Source organism: Mus caroli, chromosome 5 (assembly GCF_900094665.2).
Source record: "Mus caroli chromosome 5, CAROLI_EIJ_v1.1, whole genome shotgun sequence".
NCBI lineage: Eukaryota > Metazoa > Chordata > Mammalia > Rodentia > Muridae > Mus > Mus caroli.
In genome coordinates this window covers 120346816-120367657 of record NC_034574.1, presented here as the reverse complement: position 1 = coordinate 120367657, position 20842 = coordinate 120346816, and the positions used below count along the sequence as shown (strand labels likewise).

General features: G+C 47.8%; 1 protein-coding gene across 1 annotated transcript in view; it reads right to left on the bottom strand.

The window, feature by feature from the left end:
* Tmem132c (transmembrane protein 132C) overlaps positions 1–20842 on the bottom strand; it is a 284191-nt gene that overhangs the window by 91033 nt on the left and 172316 nt on the right. Inside the window, exon 3 of the mRNA XM_029477801.1 lies at positions 15698–15844. Within this exon, the coding sequence (XP_029333661.1) occupies positions 15698–15844 (147 nt within the window). The remainder of the gene's footprint in view (positions 1–15697; positions 15845–20842) is intronic.

The following is a 20842-nucleotide window of genomic DNA, read 5'->3' as shown; positions in this document are numbered from 1 at the left end:
CCCTGCTTGGAAGACACCCTTAGCTCTTCCTCCTTTGTAGTGTGCTCTTGATGGCTTGGGCTGTGACAATCAAATATCAAAGCCGACATCTCCCAGCCTCTCTTACAGGGAGGTGTGGCCATGGGCATGTTCTGCTCATGAGAAATGATAGGTGCAGGTTCAATGTCCCTTTAGAAGAGGAGGCAGGTTTTCTGTTTCACCAAGGTTAATCCCAGGGGCTGGAGTTCTCAGTAGGGGATAAGCCATTGTGGGTGGAAGTGGGTGTAGCTACACTTTGGGGGTGATGGAGGGACAAAGCAGGAGTCTGAGCACTCAGCATCTTTGCTGAGTAAAGCTTCCAGTGAAAGAGGGAGGGGGAGGGGGAGAGAAGTGGGGGGGGGCTTGCTCTATCTGTCACAGAAACATCCCTTTTACTAATAAAAGAAACCACCTCCGTCTATATAGTGAGCACCTTGGTCCCTGATAGCCGCCTCCCTGTGTGGAAAGTAGGAATACACGCCCCAGCAGCCCACAAAGGACGGGGGTGACTTGCCTTTATCCTTACTTAAGCACCAGCGCATCCTCCCAGGGTAGAAAATTAAGGACATGATGGATGAGTTGTCTCTGCCATTTAGCTGGCCTAATTTATACACTGCTGGTGAGAAAATGCTGCACTTGAGACAGAACAAGTGCGGAATAGTAAGGACCACTTATGAAGAATTAATGTGATCCCTGGGAACAAAAGGGGAGAGTTATCCAACTACCCGGGGAAAGGCACCAATGGCTTTGCCATTGATAACAAAAACCAGTTACTCAGTCTTTGAGAAGGGTGTGAGGTCTGACAGACCTGACTGATTCAAAGTTATTCAAATATCCTCTCTGCTGGGAGTGTGTCTTCCCACACTGCTTTAATTGTTTCTTTTGAATGAGTTGTTAGCTTTTCTTCTGAACAAAAGATTCAAAGCCTTTCCCACCTGAGGGAGTCTGGGTGTCGCTTCAGAAGACTTGGAATGAGGTGGCAAGGCGATGGAATGAGATCGCATGGGCGCATGGCGATGGCGATTAGGAAGTGGGTGCCTGAGGTCCCTGATCTATGGTGACCAGACTCTGAGGAGTATAGAGACCAGAAGATCATATACACAGCCAGTCTTTATGTTTTTAATGTATCTAAATGGCCACCCTTGTCTTCTCCATTTCCCAACTAGACATTTGGCCAGTGAGCTTTTGTTCATAAGCATGATGGTGCCACCTCCCTGTTGGTGACATTTTAAAGGTTAGGAAGCACTCCCTTCCCTGCCTCTGCCTGGCCAACCCTGATCTTTGGTTGCTGTTGTTACCCTTGGATCACGGCAACAGAGATGGATCCTGTGTGTTAGCGCACACGATGCTCCCGACTGGTTCCTGAGCACATGAGAGCAGAAGTCTAGCTGCCAAGGGCAGTGCAGGAGGGAGCCAGACCGCACTGGGTTTGCAGTGCAGAACAGATTCTCTTTAATTCATACCACTTTAAGCACGGCCTTGCTTACAAGCAATTGACCCGGATTCAAGTAATACCCTCCTTTATTGGACTTAATAACACACAGCACTTCTCTAGCGAACTTGCTTCTCAAATCACCTTCTGTCTTTCTGGAGACCGATCAATGTCACGAGGGTGAGTGAGTGTGCAGGCCAGTCACATGAGCTTCAATATCCCCAGGGTTTGCCAGACACTCCATCATGGGTTGATAAATGAATGCGGATGTAAAGATTCCAGCCTCACTTTGAGGTTTTCATAAAAAGCAAGTGTCACAAGAAGGCACCTTCCTATGAGGATCTAGCATATTCAAAATCAACACATGAAGACTCTTTAGGGTCTGAGGTTTGGGGGAGCAGCTATATCCTGCAGGCTTCTGAATCCCAGGGGGTTGCCTTGCAGAGAGATAAGAATGGTTGAGAACCGTACGTCCCTGTGTATGGCAAGTTTCAAGGTTGACAAAGCTTTGTGGCTTTTGTCACCTGAAATAATATCTTAATAACTTGTCTGAATGTCCTACAGAGCCCAGGGGCCCCATAGTTTCTAACTAAAGGCCAGGGTGATAGCTCAGTCTATAAAGTGCTTTGTGTGTAAGTAGGGGGATTTGAGTTCAACCCTCCCCCCCCAGAAGCCAGAGCCACATGAGTAAATCCAACCAACCAACCAACCAACCAACCAACCAACCAAAAAACAAACAAACAAACAAACAAAAACAAAAACCAAAACCAAACAAAAAAACAAAACTCAAAATTGGGCTTCCCAGTGTGCTTTGGTAATCTCAGTCCTGGGGAAGCAGAGATGAGAGAGCAAAATGTAGAGCCGAGCAGCTACTGAAACTCTACCAAGAGTTAAGGACCATCCTGAGGGCCCGGAAACAGTTCTGTGTGCACAAGCACTAGCTGAGCAAGTCTGATGGGGGCAGATGGAGGCAAGTCTGATAGGGGCAGATGGCCCCATAGTGGGAGACTCTAGAACTTTAAGGAGGCAGGGCTTAGGTCCGTTACTAGTGATAGGGCCTTTGAAGAAAATAGGCCAGCCCTGGCTCCGCTCTCATCATTTGCTCCCTGTCTGTCATGATACGAGATGCTCTGGCCACAGGAATGCACCAAGATCCCTGCCATACCTTCTTGGTCATGATGGACTCAAAGGGCTCTTTCCTCTTCTCACTTGGTTCCATCAGACACTATGTCATATTGACATGGAAGTAACACACGGCCTCAGATGAGAATCCCCCTCTGGGGTTCTAGGTAAGCTAATCTATAAGGGAGGGCAGATCAACCATCAACCAGTTCTAAAATATTTTGCATATCAGGGCCTGGAAAAACAGGTTCCCCAAGCCCTTTTCTACAGTTAATTATAGACGAGAGAAGAGTTTGACAGCTTGATAACTTGACACAAGTCAGCTCAGGGCAGATGCTGAGAGGGACCAACTTAATACCTTGTGTGTCAGTGCACACAGGGAACCACTTGCCACACCGAGTCAGGAATGGAGAGACTAAATGTTTCATTCTAGCCATGGGGCTCGGGCCCAGCGGGCAAAGCATTTGGGCCCTTGGTGTAAGAAGACAGGCCCAATAGCATCTCATCCTGAAGGAGTGGGAGAAGGACTTGGAATAAGATAGAGGTGGGGAGGCATTAAAACAGACACAGCAACCATTAGCATTAATATGACTCTGACAAGCATGTAATCCTGAGTTCCCAGAGTCTCGGGTATATGTTGCTGTGCCACAACACTCCTCCCCCCACACTCTAGAGGACTAAAACTAAAGCAATCATTTCATTCTCGTGTGGTTTCAGTGAATCAGACATTCTAGAAAGGTGTGGCTGGGTTGTTTTGGGTTGGGGAATCTCCTCCTATCCTCCTAAGCCCTTGTATGCTCACATAAGGGGCTGAGGTAATGAGAGTGGAGCTAGTTGATGTCACCTTTCCCTTTACGAAACTCAGGGTTCCTCCCTGGAGTCTGTCCACAGAATCTGGCTGGACTCCCTCCTCACATGGCAGCCACAGAATCATCAGACTGCCTGGATGGGGGCTTTCCGTTCTGTTCTGGCCCAGGGACAGAAGTCATACAGTGTCACTTCTGTTGAGGAATATTAGCCAATCAGAAAGCTCACTTGGTTCCAATGGGAGGGGACTAGACATGGCCTCCCAATAAGGAGGGAGAAGAAAGGTGTGTGAGCTGGCAACAGGGACTGTGTATACTTCACAAAAACGCAGCCAGTCCATGGCCTTGAAGTCACTATGAGGCTGTGGATGATGGATCTCAGATCTCCCAGCCTCCACCTTCCAAGTGCTGAGCTCATAGGCATGCGCCATAATGCCCTGTTTATGTGTGGTGCATGCTAGGTGAGCTCTCTACCCACAGAGTCACATTCTCAAGCCTGTCGTTTGGAAGCAGGTGATGCTAACACTCCATATTCACAGGCGACAGTGTGATCATGTGCCAGGCTACAGGGGCCCAGGCTATGGGCATTGCCTTCTGTCCCTAGTATCTTTGTAAAAACATCCGATTTAATGAAGGAAATTAATTTCCTTTATTGAAGTGAGACTTGTCCAAAAGGTGAACCATGGGGTTTACACAGCACCAACCTTTGAGAAATCTCTGTGATACCTTCAGATATCAGACATCAGTCTGAGATGCTGACTGTGCTGTGAAATACCACACCGTGAGGGGGTACCCTTGGTGGGCCCATGCCAGGGTGTGGCCCTGAGAAATGACGCCATGCAACAGACCTAGTGTGAAAGGGGTTTACTTGGGAGAGGAGGGGGTGAGAAGTGAGGGCCTGGGGAAGGGATAGAGGCAGACAAATGGACATGTAGATAGACAGACAGACAGGAGCAGAGCCATGAGGGTGGAAGAGAGGGAGCAGAGAACAGAAAGAGGGGATGGTGGGAAGAGAGTGAGAGAGGGAGCCAGAGAGAGTGAGAGGGGCAGAGAGAGAGAGAGAGAGAGAGAGAGAGAAGAGAAGAGAAGAGAAGAGAAGAGAAGAGAAGAGAAGAGAAGAGAAGAGAAGAGAAGAGAAGAGAAGAGGAGAGAGCAAAAGCTACTCAGGTTCTTTTATATGCAGCATACACCTGTTGCCACTGTGCTGTGGCATATGGCATTGGCAGGTCATGATGTAAGGAGTTGCTAGGTCCGTGAGAGCAGGCCAGTGGAAGCACCTGTCTGTTAACAGACTGGCCCTCCGGAAACTAGGATTCTTTCATATCTTTCACTTCCCCCCAGGTCCCACACTCAGGTGTCTCTAGCAAATCCTCTTAAGGGATTTACTCCCTACAAATGACAGGGCATAACAAACAGCCCCCAGCACCTAAGCTTTCCACAATGCGCCAAACATGCCCAGAGTCTAGGAAACTGATGGTCTAATGTGTGGTTCAAGTAGGAAGGAGAGAAGATTATAGCAAAAAAAATTACACAGTTTGTACATCCACACATGCACCTGTTTTGAAGGTGCACATGAGCCTGCTATACACTTGGGAGTGGCAGGGGGTGGGGTGGGGCACACTTCTTTCTTGGAGAGCCCAGGAGGTACCTACATACCACTGAGATGGAGATTTTAATGTGGTTGTTTGCTGTCTCCGAGAGAGGACTTGGGGTGGGCAATTTCCCTCTGGAGGAAGGGGATTATCTTACTATATCATTCCCTAAGCTGCTATTTACAGTAAGCAGCCCTGAGCTCCTCATACTCCAGCATCCTTCAAAAAACAAATAACCTCCTACAGCTAACTCTAAGGCAGGCAATTGAGACCACTTAGATGAATGCTAATGGGTATTTTACTTACCATTTTCAATGATTTTTGCTTTCTGAAAAGCCCTTCTTGTTTATTACCTGCCTGATTTACATCATCAACCTCCCCCCGCCCCCCAGCATCTAGTCCCTGAAGCTTCATGCTCTTGAGTTAAGAGAACAGGGGTGCCAGCTGCTGCTGCAGGAAGGTGGGAGAAAGACATCAGCTTCGCGCCGTATTCTATGGAGGCACATGGACGTCAGAAGGTCTACCCATAAGATCACCTGATAGCTGACCTGCCACTCAACAGGAGGAAGGGTGGGTAGGACAGAAGAGTACTTCTGTCCCTGGTATTAGCGTATCTGTAAGGCTACAGGTGATTGGGGAAGAGGGAGCAGACATCAGATGCATTTCCCCTTCTTTTGGAAATGAAGGGACGTCTGTATGATTGGTTCTGTTTAGAAAAAGATCCTGTGGTGAAAAAAACAAACAAACAAACAAACAAACAAAAAAACCAAACGGATGGTGGCCCAGCCTTTTAAGCTTATTTTCTCTAAGTCCCTGGCTTGGAAAGAGGAAGTAGTAGTCTTGCTCCAGGATGACTTTTTGAGGCAGTCTCTCCACCTGGAAGTTACAGATAATCAACTTCCTGATGCCAACAGGGCTCTATTGTGGCGGGAGCCTGGCTGCTTTTGCAGAGGGTTTACTAACTGTGGAACCATCTTCCTGTACAAAGAGCCTTTTGTTGAATCCTCTGCGCTATGGTTTTAAAACAGCTAGCTACTGGGTGTGTTGGTATTTACCTGTAACAGCAGGCACCCCCCCCCCCGCCCCTCAGGGAGGAAAGGAGGAAAGGTGAAGGCCAGTGTGAGACCCACAGAGTGAGTCCAAACCAGTCTGGGCTATTTGACTAGATACTGGCTTAAAAAAAGGAAGGAAGGAAGGAAGGAGAAAGAGGAGAGAGAGAGAGAGAGAGAGAGAGAGAGAGAGAGAGAGAGAGAGAGAGAGAACAAATGTACAAAGTATGGTAGATTTGATGTGACAATTGCTCTAGAGAAACCTGTTGCTCTGACCACACAGGGCACCATGCATTCCCACCTGGGAAGCTCTGAAAGCCGAAAGGATACACTGCATCATTCAATTTAGGCAGGCGCAGCCTGCTTCCCTCTGCAACACTTCTAGAATGGGAACAGGTAAGTTCTGCCCACCTCCCAGCAGGGCACCGATGACTCTGATGACATCTGTCCATGGTTCTGAAGCTTCAAATGTAGGCTTCCCTTGGGCTGACCCCCTAGCTCTGCAGCTTAGATGATTTGCATGACAGCTAGCTGCCATGAGACATTGTCTCCCATGCCTCCATTTCCAAAGAGGATTGTCATCTCTGACGAAGGGGACACCCAACAGATGGACACATGCCCCGTTTGCATTCTCTTGGGTTCTCGGGGTTGTTCTGGAACAAGCCCTGAACACCCACATCACGGGAACTTCTGTCTGCTTCTCAGCATTCTCTCAGCTGCCAGCCTCTCCCTTGAGCCTGATTCCATTCACTCTCGGGTACCAGGCTCTGCCTTCCCCAGTTTACTCATACTCATATTCCTATCCTACCTGTCTGTCTGTCTGCCTCTGTGTCTCTCTGTGTCTCTCTCTGTCTTTCTGTCTCTCTCTGTCTCTGTCTGTCTCTCTCTCTCTCTGTCTCTCTGTCTGTCTCTGTCTCTCTGTCTCTCCCTCTCTCAAGTCAAGTATATGGCTTTCTGCTGCTAGTGCCATTGAATTGGACCATGACACAGTTTTTATATCTTATTATTTTTAATAAAAGATTTATTAAAAATAATAAAAGATTTATTTTTTAAATTATATGTATATGTGTTGCTATGTGTAGGTATGTACCTTATGTGTGTCCAGGAGACCACAGAGGCCAGAAGAGGGAGTCAGATCCCTTGGTGCTGGAGTTATAGGCATTTGTGAGCTGCCATGTGGGCGCTGGGAAATGAACCCTGGTCATCTGCAAAAGAAGCAAGCACTTCTGTCCGCTAAGCTAGCTCTCCAGCCCTGGTTTTGATATTTTGATTGTATTTGTATCTGATTCCTTTTAGTTGTGCAACTGAGGCATTCCCTCCTCAGATCATTTGTACACGCCAAAGCTACTTTTGAAAGAAAACACTTTCAGTCACTTACTTAAACATTCCGTTTGGGTTCCCTCTCCTTCTAAGCACCCTTATTCTTTATCTACCTGCCTGAGCACGTGCCTTTGGTGGTGGAGGCTGTCAGAAAGATTTAGTGAAACAATGTGCACATTTTTATAAAATGCCGAACCCCAGGGAATACACAGGGGCCTGTCCTGCACATTGCAGAATGCTGAGAAATACACAGACTATTCCCGTGGCTCAAGTGTGGGCTTTTAAGGCACCAGGCTTGCTTGGGCGACAGCTTTTAACAGCAGTGCTTTAACAGCCAAACCTAAAAGGAAACTTCAAGTGCAGACTCAAGCTGCATTATGTCAAGGTGTTCGGCTGGGAACAGGAACATGGCTGGGTCAGGATTCCTGCAGCTGGTATCTCTGACCCAGAGCAGGCGCCAGCTGGATCATGACCTCAGAGGGAGGGGTTATACCTTCCAGCAACTAAGCCCCATTCATTTCAGGGAGTGCTCTCCTGTTCAAGAACTATCTTATGCCCCTGAAGAATGAGCTTATAAAAGATGGTTCAGGGAGTGCTCAGGGCAAAAGCACTTTTCAGATGAAAATTCCACACTGGGAGTCCAGGGGAGCCAGCTTCTCTCTTTCTTTCTGTTACCTGGGGGTCATTCTTCCAGGTCAGAGAGAGCACTTGCCTAATTGATCCCTAGCCACTTGGGCAGGACTATCCTGGACACCGAGGTCTGAACAATGGCTCAGAACTGGGAAGGGAGATGAAAGGGAAATGCAAGAATGCAGAAAGGAGCAGGAGAGTGAGTTCTAATTCAAGGCCACTGCTGTCTGCCCACACCCACACCCTTAGTCTTTCTGCCACAGCCTTAGTGGCCTCTGCCTCATGCCTGGCTCACTTAAGAGTCACATGGCTCTGATGGGGAAAGAGATGCACCTAGTGTTAACTGCTGTGTTGGTCTAAGTATGAAAGATTCTCTTATAGGTTGTTAGTGGAGTTTGCCTAAGAGCACAGATGCTCAAGATGAAAAAAAAAAATAAAAAAAATAAAAGGCTTGGGGGTGGGGATCTATCCATAACGTAAAGAGAATACACTCAGATGTGTGTGTAGCCCAGGTACAAGCCATCTTCCTGGGTGTGGGGAATTCTGGCAGATGGCTTTGAGTCCCTGAATCCTCCAGTTCTTTGGGGGGAGGTTTTGAGTTAGGGAGAGAGGCCTCTATGCTATCTTTGTGAGTTTCCCAAGCAAGCTTTCTCTCTCAACTTTTTTTCCAGAGAGGCCACTTCCCTAGGGGAGGCAGGAGGGGGCTCTTTTGACTCTGAGTCTCAGGCTGGGCTAGCTAGAAGCAAACTCTGGGTTGGGGAGTCATTTGAAAGTAGTGAATTAACAGGGAATTTTCTTTCCCTGTTCGGGGAGAAAATAGAAAGCAAGAGAGAAGAAAATGGTCCCAACACAGGAAAGAGGTCCAGCAAGGGCTGTTTTCAAAATCCCAGCTTCCAGCCAGTTCATGTAGGGAGCTCACAACAGTGTCCTGAAATGTCTGGTGTTGTCCAAGTGTGACAGCAGAGCTGGGCTTTTGCACCACACCTGACCTCACAGGTAGGGCAACTGAGGAAGAAAAAGCCCCAGGTTTCTTCCAGTGATTGGCAAGAGTGGGCTAAAGGTATCCTTCAGCCCAGAACCATGCTCCAATGAAAGTACCATAGGATATGAAAGCAACTGGGTTGTTGGGGACTAGATTGTGACACACAGAACACCTCTGTCCCCAGCTCCATTCATATACTGAAGCCCCATACCCTGCTGTGGCTATATTTGGAAACCAGACATTTATGGAAGTAATTAAGTCTAAAGGAGATCCTGGGAAGGCCATAACCTGATGAGAGTGGATGTACTAAATCCAATTTTGACTTAGCATGAGCTGTCATGCTAGAGACCTGTTGTAGATGGGAGATGACTGGACATGCAGAGAACATGGAAGGAATAGCATTAAGTAAGTCGCCACAAATATCCCTTCTTCACTCAAACACCACCAAGCCTCATCATAAGCTGACCACAGGAGTGTGGCCTGTCACATGTCAGTGCTGGGTCCATCTTTGGGATAGGCTTCCAGAGTCAAACTCCAGTCAGTCAGTTAGTCAGTCAGTCAGTCACTCTGCCTGTCTGTCTGTCTCTTTGTTTCTCTCTGACTCTGTCTGTCTCTGTCTCTCTGTATCTCTCTCTGTCTCTGTACAAATTGTCAAGGGACAATTTGTAAGGGATCCCTTCTCTTCTTTTATCATTGAATTCTGGGTATTAAACCCAGATTGTCAGGATTTGCAGCAAATGCCTTTACCCGTGATGCCATCATTGGATCCACCTTGCTTTTCTTTCTTTCTTTTTTTTTTAATTCTTTTTTTTAAAAAGATTTATTTATTTATTATATGTAAGTACACTGTAGCTGTCTTCAGACACTCCAGAAGAGGGCACCAGATCTCGTTACGGATGGTTGTTAGCCACCATGTGGTTGCTGGGATTTGAACTCTGGACCTTTGGAATAGCAGTCGGGTGCTCTTACCCACTGAGCCATCTCACCAGCCCCCACCTTGCTTTTCGAACATGAGTCTCTCACTGGCGTGGGCTCCTCAGTAAGTCTAGGTAGGCTGACTGGCTGGGAAGCTTCAGGGAGCACTGGAATTATAAGAGCAGACCACCATGCCTAACTTTTTATATGGGTTTGAGGGGACTGAACTCAGTCCCTCTGTGCGTACACAGCAAGCCCTCTGCTCATGGGCCCTCTCCTTAGCCCCAGCAAATCCTCTTTTATGAGCTGGAACTCCAGGATGTAAGCAAGCTCTAGAAATACAGCTGCAGCTTCCACGGCTCCAAACGGGCAGCTTTCCTAATTGTTGACACTCACGAGGGACATTTAGAGAGCCAAAGGCAAGACGCAAAGCACTCTCAGTGTCTCCAACTGCCACCAGCCAGCATCCCACAGAGAGGCTCCTGCAGGCAGCCACAAATCACGAAGCTGGGGTGTGTGTGTGTGTGTGTGTGTGTGTGCACTCTGTGCCAACAGAATCCTTAGATAATTGGCTGAGTTTGTCCTTGAAGCAAGAATGCTTGGTACACATGTCCTGATGAGGGCTGTCTGCTTCTGCCAGGTTGATCAGGGAGGCCAGTTCCCATGACCAGGGCAGCTTCAGGCATGGGAGAGCTATTCCTGTCCGTCTTCCTCAGAGGCTTGGGGAGCTTCCCTGGTGAGGACTGTGGATTCTGAAACAGATGACCTGAGCACAGACCCCTGCCCCAGATGTCCCCTTCTAGCATTTCAGGGACTGTAAGTGTGCTGCAGGCTCTTTGCAGCAGGAAGTTCCATGGACATCTCTGTGAATGGTGATTATGCTACCAAGCAGGGTGAGCAGCTCCATGGGTAAAGTGGAGCTGGACTGGGGTACAGTTGTTAGGAGGGTTTACCCTGGATAGCTTAGTGGGGGTCTGATAACATCACAGTGTGCCTGGAGGTCAAGGTAGGAGGTAGTAGACTTGGAGATCTGCTCATAGAACAGAAACTATCTAGGACAGCTCAGAAAAGAGATGACTGGCCGAGGCTGGCTCTGTGGGTGTGGCTCAGCCACAGTCAAGGAAACAGGATTGCAGGTTCCCAAAGACAAGGCAAGGGACTCTCCCGGGAGCTCTTCTGCTACCTGTGTCGATTCCCAGTGAAGCTGCTTGCATTCTGAACTCAAGAATTTTCAGGTGATCAGCTTAAGTCATTTCAAGTGACTCTTAAGTGCATCTCAGGTGAAATTTTCCAGCCATAAGAAACAAACACCCAAAGCAATGTAGAGGCAGAATGGGTGACAGAGGCCACACCTCCCCATGTCCTAGAAAGCTGGCCCACCAGCCACTCTCATGAGGAGTTTTCTCAATCGAAGTTCTCTCCTCTCAGATGACCCTGCCCCATGGCTTGCTCCAAGTTGACAAAGGGTCAAATGAAGTCAAGCTCAATGGGGAGCAGAGAGGAGGATCCTTCCCTGTACACCTGTCCCCCACCAGGATGCTTTAGACCCTGAACTGCACTTGGTTGGATGCCTGCCATGAGACTAGGGTGTGCAGACACTCAGAGGCTATAAGGATACACTGCCGGGGCTGGGAGGTGACTCAGTTGGTAATGTAGCACAAGAGTCTAGGTTTGATCCCCTGGTGGAACCATGTGGGGAATAAGGGTGGGTGTGGTGGCTTGTGCCTGCCATTGGGAATAAGAAGATTGGCAGATTGCTGTCCAGTCAGCTATTTGACCAGTGAGAAACACTGTCTTAAACAAGGTGGATGGTACCTGAGGAACAAGAGCCAAGGTCATCTTCTGACTTAGATACACACACACACACACACACACACACACACACACACACACGCGCACACACCATATACATGTTTCACTGTCTTAAGGTCTAAGACCTGTGCTGATTTGCTGTACAGTGATAGACAAATCCAACATTTTGTGTGATCTGCCAGGAGCTGCCTCAAGAGTGCCACACACTCTGGGTACTTGAGATCAGGTAGGATTCTGACTCAGGGGTACCTACCTACCCAGCACAGAGTGGAGAGCCTCCCAGGGCCTCCTAAGTGTCTAAGCAAGGGATGGGTCTGAAAGGGGAGACGTATCGGTGTCGCCCAGAGATCAGGTTCCCCTGCAGCAGGTGGTAGTTTCATGATATGTGCTAGGCCCTGATGTATAAACACTGTTCCTGAAGCTGAGTGACAGCTGTTGTGAGGTCCTGGCTGTCACAGTCTGGGATGGGTGTTTGAGCAACTGATGATACTGGCTCTTCCATAGCAAGGGTTCTGAAGGGGGGCAGATCACTTAGGGAAACTGAGAGCAAGCAGGCCTAGCCAGGTTCCCTCCACCACATACACCTGCTTGTGACGACCCAGAATCAGACTGGTGGCAGTACACCTGTCATAAAAAAAAAATAAATAAAAAGAAGAAGCTATCCTGAAAATGGCTACATAGAAATCTGTCCAAGCCATTCAGAGAGGGGCTGGAGCGATGGTACCATTGTTACAGGCACTGACTGTCCTTACAGAGGACATGGCACTCACTTGATGACTTGCAACCGCCTGTAACTACAGCTCCAGGGGATCCGACACCCTTTCCTGGCCTCTGTGGGTACCAGGTACAGATGTGAAGCACCCCTTTCACATAATTCTAAAAAAATAATAGTTGAAAACAAAATCCCTCTGAAGAACCAAACTGGGAAAAACAGGTACACTCTGTACTCTTCCAGGGACACAGCAGCCTCCAGCCAGGGTTCTCAGAAGCCCCAAAACACACAGGGCTGACTGCGTGTCTCTTTATAGAGTATTCTACAAATGTCTCATCTCCCTTTCGTGGATTCTCAGGCTGTGCCTGACACAAAGAACTATTTACACGTGTAAGTTCACTATCTGTTAATTAACAAGCCTGCCTTCATTTACTTAAATGTCTATAATGATTATATTTTACACAAAGCCAATTGGGAAAATTTCATGTGTCTTCTGACCTCCCCTATAACTAAGGGCCCAGGCACACATTTCTTTCTGGTCACTCCTCCAACCCCTATCTCCAGGTCAAAGACAGAGACACTGAGATGTGCTTAACAATTCTTCCAGGGGTCACGAGCCACCATGGGGATGGCTGGGGCAGAAACCAGGAGCTGTTCAGCAGGACAGCTGTCTTTCATGGTTGGGTGTTAAAGGAGGGTCCTGCAGAGAGTTCCATGGGTCTAAGAATCGAGTGCGCATAAACAAAAGTGGAGAAGCTTCCTGTAGTAGCTCTATCAGGAAACTTGGGAGCATCCTTGTATGTAGGGTAAGCATTAGGATGAAATAGTTGTCTTCTAGAAGTACTTTGACCTCAAAGAAATCATTGTAGAAAAAGGACTGTTTTCTGTTACCCATAGTTGTCTTTCTCGAAGAACTCTACAGCCTGTGCACGACGACTTTGGTCACAAGACAGCCCTGGCACCCCAGGAACGTCTTGCATTATTGAATACTGCAAACTGTAGAAAGCAAGGACTCAAGTTGTAGAGGTGTGGCATTTTCCTTCAGGAACCATATAGATTAGACCAGGGGTTTGGGGACGAGGAACTTGATGTACCCCTCAGGTTAAAACAACTTTTGTGTAACAATTACTAACTAGGCTTTTGGTTGGCTGCTCAACACCCAGTCCACAGAGGCTGGCTCTCCCTGCGGCCAGCCAGGTGTTTAACTCATTCTTGAGTGACCCTCTCTCTTTGATCAACTCTCGAGACTCAGAACACTGACAAACGGCAGCATTTTAAGGGTCAATTAAGACATGTCCCATAACTGAACCTTTCTTCTCTAAATCTGTTTCTTTAGGAAAACACACTGAGAGAACAGGTCTAGAGAGCCCAGACAAGGGAACACGCTTCTGATGGACAAAACAAAACAAAGCAAAACAGACAACGCTGTGTGTACAAGGAAATATCACAAAGTACTCCATTCATATGTATGATTGACACCCACCATTCAAAAATTAAAACTCCAACAGTGGAGATGCCAGCCGTACTGAAGTCAGGTCCACCTACCTGTGGACAGCTCTCAGGAACCTGTCAACCTCTGTGGCTGTGTTTTACTGACCTAAGCAAAAACTAAATGTGTCAGAGAAACAGCTGGGGTACCAAATTTAGAAAGGGTTTCAATTGTTCATAAGGGAATTCTATGTCACTCAGGTTGGCAAAGCAATTCTTTTCTTAAGCGATGGCATGGGAGCCGGCACTGAGAAACCAGGCTGTTCCAGTGAGGACACACACAAGTCGGTTTGAGCATCTCTTAAGGAACTATTTGAGCCCATACTAAATGCTACCAGGATGCTGATGTGAGAACCATCTTCCTTACACACTCAAGACCGTTTGCATCAAGTATACAATGTATTCTGAGCATAGTCCCCTCTCCCCAACATCCTCCCCTTTCTATCCTTCTCATTCCCTACAGATGAGCAGAAAGCCATTCTTCTAGATATGTTTTTCATAATGATTAAAACTCTTCTACCAGCAATCACAAAGATGGGATCAAGCATAATATGCATGATGAGGTAGAGGGTTCATTGTGTTGGGCAATTATTGTTAACTTGACACAAACCAGAGTCACCTGGGGAGAGGGACTTCAGTTGAGTGATTGCTTCCTTAAGATTGGCTACATTGTGGGGGCATTTTCTTGACTGATGATCCCAGTCCATTATGGGTGGTAGTACATCTGGGCACGGTGACCCTGGATGCTATAAGAAACAGGCTGAGCAAGCTTGGGGAGCAAGCCAGTAAGCAGCATCCCTCCATGGCCTTTGCATCAGCTCCTGCCTCCAGCTTCCTGCCCTGTTTGAGTTCCTGCCCTGACTTCCCTCACTGATGGACTGTAACCTGTAGGCCAGAAACCTTCTCCTTTCTCAGTTTGGTTTTGGTCATGGTCTTTATCATGGCAACAGGAGCCCAAGCTAGAAAAGCCATTTCAATTTTCTGTTTTCCATGGATAGTAGAGAGAGATTTTATGTGGAAGGAAGCTCACTGGTTAGCATTATCTAGGAGAATCAAATCTGGAAACAACCTTGGCTCTTCAAAATCACAGTATGCTGACTGGCATTCGGTTAAAGGCTTGTGGTGAAGTATGATGTAGCTGTTATCCCTGTTTTAAAGATGTACTTAAAGTCAAAATGAAATGTTTCCTATGCAGATGAAAACAAAAAGCACCTTAAAACTCCCAGTGGATATTAGGATCCCAAACCTCTGAGGTAATTAACTTACTTCTGCGTGTGGAGATTATGTATATGAGACCCTGGAAGGAGATGAGCCCACATTTTAGCAGCTGCTAGCGGGATGCCTTCAAGTGACTTGAATTTTGTTTTCCAAAACAGTTAAGTGTAGTGTTCTTCATAGCCATGAAACCACTCTCTTGAGGGGTAATCCACAGTGTCTATGGTGAGTCTCTGGGAGACTCCTCTTAGCCTCACAATTTGCCATCTCCTTCCCTTATTCTCAATGGTGACTAAATCTAATCTGTATGCAGAGGGAATATTTTGTCACAGCATCCTCTGATAAGCCAAGGAGGGCGACAAAGCGCAGGGTGTGTGTGTGTGTGTGTGTGTGTGTGTGTGTGATGTCATTTCTGTTCCAATGCTCAAAGATCACAAGGCTGGTGCCTACCCATGCTGACAACCATCAGTCATCCGATACTCCTGTGGGCATTAGGTCCTGGGTTTAACATCTGGACCACCGATAGTCTCTGGACCAGCAATGGTCCATGTGAAGCCAGACAAAGCTCAATGCAAAACCAGACTGCTCTGGAGGTGTTACTCACCTATTGCGTGCCCCAGGGCCCAGGCGCTGGCAGGCCACCGAGGTGGTGGTGTGCTTCCCTCCGTTGCCCACCTCTTGCCTCACATCCCACTGCCGAGGCTCGCTGGTCTGCGCGGTCAGAATGTTCACCCCCTTCTTCACCTTGGCTCTGTGGATGGAGGGAGAGAAAAAGGGTCACAGTGTTAGAATTGAGCTTTCAGAGAGCCCACTCGGATGCCGCTATCAAAATGCATGGGGCTGTGCCCCTGCTAGGACCACACATGGAGGTGAAAGGGATCCCCCCCTCCCCCCACCCAAGGCTAAGGGACCGTGGAACTTGCAGGAATATCCTAGGGCATTCTCTAAATTGCACAAGAAATTTTTTTGTTTTGTTTTTTTCAAGACAGGGTTTCTCCGAGTAGTCCTGGCTATCCTAGAACTCACTCTGTAGACCAGGCTGGCCTAGAACTCAAACATCTGCCTGCCTCTGCCTCCCAAGTGCTGGGATTAAAGGCATGAGCCACCACTGCCCGGCACACAAAAAATTTTTATGTGATCCCAGGCATATAGATCTACCAAGAAGGTAAAGAAAACATTTACTGGTAATAAGTTTGTTTGTTTGTTTGTGGGTAATACACATGAGTTCAGTGTCCATGGAGGCCAGAAGGAGGCATCATATCCCCTGGAGCTGGAGTTAGAGGTGCTTGTGAGTCACCATGTGGATGCTGGAAGCTGAACCAACTCAGGGTCCTCTACAAGAGCAGCCAATGCTCTTAACCATGGGGCCATGTCTCTAGCCCCTAAGAATGGAGCTTAAAGAAAGACTTGGGTAAGAGGTAAAAACCAAGGGAATGAAGACATGGCAGGGAATAACTCAGAAAGTGACATGGAAATTTAACAGCGCTGTGGTGGAGAACCCAGTACTACTGTTTATGAATTAGGTCAAGAAACTTCTAAAAGAGCAGGCAATTTCAGACTAGAAGTGACTGGAAGATTTTATATACAATGGATGATAACAGGCCATATGACCAGTGCATATTTAAACACAAGGTGTACAGAGGGGAGCCTCAGCAAAAAAGCATTGTCCTGGTTAGCTTTACCCGACAACTTGACGCAGTCTGGAGTCATCTAGGAGCCTCCGTTGAGAACTGGAAGGATCAGATTGACCCATGGACATATCTGTGAGGGACTCTACTGTTAGTTGTTGTAGAAGAGTCTAGCCCACTGTGGGAAGCACCATTCCCTACACAGGGCTCCAGAGTCACATAAGAAACCTGGTTGAGCATGAGCCTGCCAGCCCACAGCCAGCATCCCCCAGGGTTCCCGTCATGTTTCTTTGTCTGTGACATGAGCACCTTGGTCATGTGTGGAATGGCAAGCAGGGCTGCTATCAAGCTCCTGCCTTGAGTTCCTTCAAAGGTGGACTGTGATTTGGGATTGTAAGTTACATAAACCCCTTTTTCTCTAAAAGTTGGTTTTAGTCAGGGTGTTTTGTCACAGACACAGAAGAGAAACAAGGACAAGAATCAAGCATCAGAGGAGAATCGGGAGTCCATGGCAGCCTCATGGATGCGACTGGAATAGCAGAAGCAACTTCTGACCAAAGCTCTGTCCCCACCCACTTACAGACTCAATGTCCTCACCACATTAGTCTTCAAAACATTTATCCTCTATGCCCATGCTTGGGAAACCACAGGGGAGTTGCTCCAGCCAATCAGGGAGGAAGTGATGGATACAGGGAACAAAGTCTGGACTTGAACAGAGAGACAGACACCCAGTGCACGGACAGCCTGAGACTCCCACCAGCAATGCTGTGGGACTTCTCATAGAAATGTGAAGAAATATCTGTTCACCCCAGATAGGGTACCCATGACAAAGAAAAGATTCCTCACTGGTGAGTGTACTGGGGTGATTGACAGGAGCATCTCTGACTCAAAAGCAGCTTCAATCACCCCTTCTCCCAGCACACCACTCGCAGGTAGCTCCACTCAAGAGTCTCTTCTTCTCTGGAGGCTGTTAGTGCTTTATAAAACTTGGGGACCAGCTTTGTGACTCTTTTATCTTTCTAGCTTCCCAAGCCAGGAAAGTTTCTTAGGTTTCTTCCTCAAGGAGGCAAGATTTCAGCATGCAGGGAGTCGAACAGCCAACAGTGAGGTTTCTAATGATGTCTGCCTGTGATCTAAATGAGTACATCCTGAGATGTGACCAACGAGCAAAAGAGTTTGGGAACGGGGGTGAGCTGGACATACAAGGAAACAAGAAAAGAAAAACCAATAAAACTCAGGGCTGGAGAGGTGGCTTGGTGATTAAGAGCATGGACTGCTCTTGTAAAGGATCCAAGTTCATTTTCCAGTACCCATATGGTAGCTCATAACTGCTTGTAACTCTAGCTTCAGGGAATCCAACTGGTACATACATACTCACACGCACATGCATGCACACATTAACACTCTCACACACATAAAGGTACTTTTAGTTTTATATTAAGTCACTACACGGTGGACATTGTGACTTAACATTGTGGCTTAACTTGACAACGTAAGGACATTGACAAGTTCAAAGAGATGAGGATGCATTTGGTGAACAATATTTAAAGGCACACTAGCATGGGGAAGCCCCATCTTTCCTAGCAGAGATACTGACAACTCTTGGGCGTTCAAGGTCCTGGCACTCATGTGTGCTGCTACAAAGGAAGGCTTCCTGCTGTGTGACTTGGCTGGGAAATGGTTTGGTTGCATTTGAACTTTGAGAGTCCAGATTTTAGCAAGGCTACAGTCATTTCTTCCCCATTGGAGTTCACATGCACTTGAAGAACCTGGTCGGTCTTTGTGGTGGGTAGTTCCATATCCGAGAGAGCTGGAGAGCTAGCCACTGAGGTGGGGAAGGCCAAGAGCCGTAAGGGTTTCTGGTGGACAGAGATCACTTTCTTTGGTGAGAACAATGGGTGTTTTGATCTATTCCATGCATTGAACAGGGGAGACGGCAGCCTGGATTCCAGAACTGGAAATTTGCAAGTAGAGTCAGCACTGGAGATAAAAAAATGAGTCACTCATCCTTAGGGATACCTAGCATCGAGGTAAGAAGTGGAGGTGAAGTGGCCAGACAGAGGCTGGCTTTTCCTGCACGGGTGTGTGGATGGGAGACATAGCAGACTAGGACGGAGATCTCCACTCTAGTCACCTGCCTGTGTTTCTCTGCCCCATGCGTAGCATGTATCCTGGTCTCATATGCCCCGATTTATGGGCCTGATTTTGCTGGCCACTGACATTCCAAGCTATCATTTGTTATTTGTGATGCCTGTGCTGAGTCCTGAGCTTCTCAGCACAGGCTGGAGGCTGGGGTGTCTCAGGGTACGATCTAGCTGTGGATCTCCTCTTGGTGGCACTCCCAGCTTCACCGCAGGTGCCCAGGCAGAGCCCACACATCCATCCTGCACGTTCCCAGCCAGCGATCTCGCTCAGTTCTAGCTGGTTAAAAACAATAGCTTTACCCGTCTTTTCCCAATATGTAATAAGGGGTGATTAAGTGTTCTTAGAGAAAAATCAATGCTCGGTACACATTTTGAACACTGAAAGGCTAATTTCCACCCGCGAGGTATCTCCCTCTGGCCATTTGTAACCTCCTCATGTAATGCTGTCTCCTGAAGCTGCTGAGTTCTTCTGGGATGAGTGAGCCTCTTATGAGGCATGAGGGAGTTTTTGGGTGCCACTCAGTCTTGGATCCTGGGTACCTAGATTTTAAACCTAGGAGAGTATGTCAGAAGGTACAACCGTATAATCAGATGCTGTTTGCAGTATACTGTCCACCCCAGTTAGCATATGTTGGAGTCCTAGGGTGCAGTCTCATTCACAAAGGGTCCTGCGGTGGTTGTGGTGGCGGTGGTGGTGGTGGTGGTGGTTACACATGATGATTAAGCTGTTAAAACTCTTGCAACACAAGCATGAGGACTGGGGTTTGGAGCCAAAGAAACACAAGTAAATACTAGGTGGGGGTGGCCACCTCTTACAACTCCAGCCTGGGAAGGCTGAGACAGAGGTGGGTGGCAAGGGGTCTGAGGTATCAAGGCTAGCCATTATTGGCGATCTCTTGGTTTGATTGAGAGATCCTTATCTCAGTGAATAAGATGGAAGATGGAGTGAACTGATTTCAACTTCTCTGGTTTGCACATGTATGTACACATGCATGCATAGATACCCACATACATATGTCCACACATATACATGTATAAACACATGCGAAAGGGGTAAAGGGTCATTGTGGACATAACCGAGTTAAAATGAGGTCACAGAGGTGGTCCAGACTGCATCCACCATCAGGAACCAAGGAATGTGAAATACAGATGCTCAGTCCCTTCTCTCCCTTTTATGCAGAACATGGGCTAGAATCACTCACATTCAGAGTGCGTTTCCCTCCATCAGTTAACCTCGTCTAGAAGTAACCTTACAGGCATGCCCAGCGGTCTGCCTCCTAAGTGAGCCATCCTGCCAAGATGACAATATTAGCCATTACAGCTTTTGCTATACACCCCCTCCCCAATGGAGACATCAGCCAATACCTTTGTTTTACTTCCCTATGTAGCAGAAGAGAAGACATTCACAAGGTGTCATCAGCTCACGTGCGGCACTATGCCACGGCTGCCCCAGAGAACCGGCACAGTTGCCAGCAGGTGAGGAGAGAAGCAAGCCACCACTTGCAGCTGCTCACCCAGCCTGGCTCCTGGGAGACCTAAGGCCGTAGCCCTGGCAAGGCAGAAGCAGCGGTTTAGAGTCTGAGGGTCTCATTGTTATCAGTCGGAGCTTCCCCCCATTCTGGCTCCAGGTGCTGTCACCTCTGGCTTCTTATGCCTGGTGGTAGCTGTAGCTAAGGAGGGAAGGGGAGCCCTTTGCAGTGGCACATACTGCCCTCCTGCAAGAAGACACATGCGTTCATATCCACAGCCTGCCACTAACCTAGAAGAGATCCTGTGAAGCTGACCAGCTGGGATGGGGGGAGCTGGCGGTGGGGTTTCAATAGTTTAGAACATTATGAAGGACCAGGTACATGTGCTCATGAATTAGTGCTGGTGTCCCCATAGCTTTTTGAGCTCAGTAAACTCATAGTGGTCAAGCAGGTGTCAGAGGCTGGTGCTCAGGGAAGGTCCCTCCCTCCCTCCCTCCCTCCCTCCCTC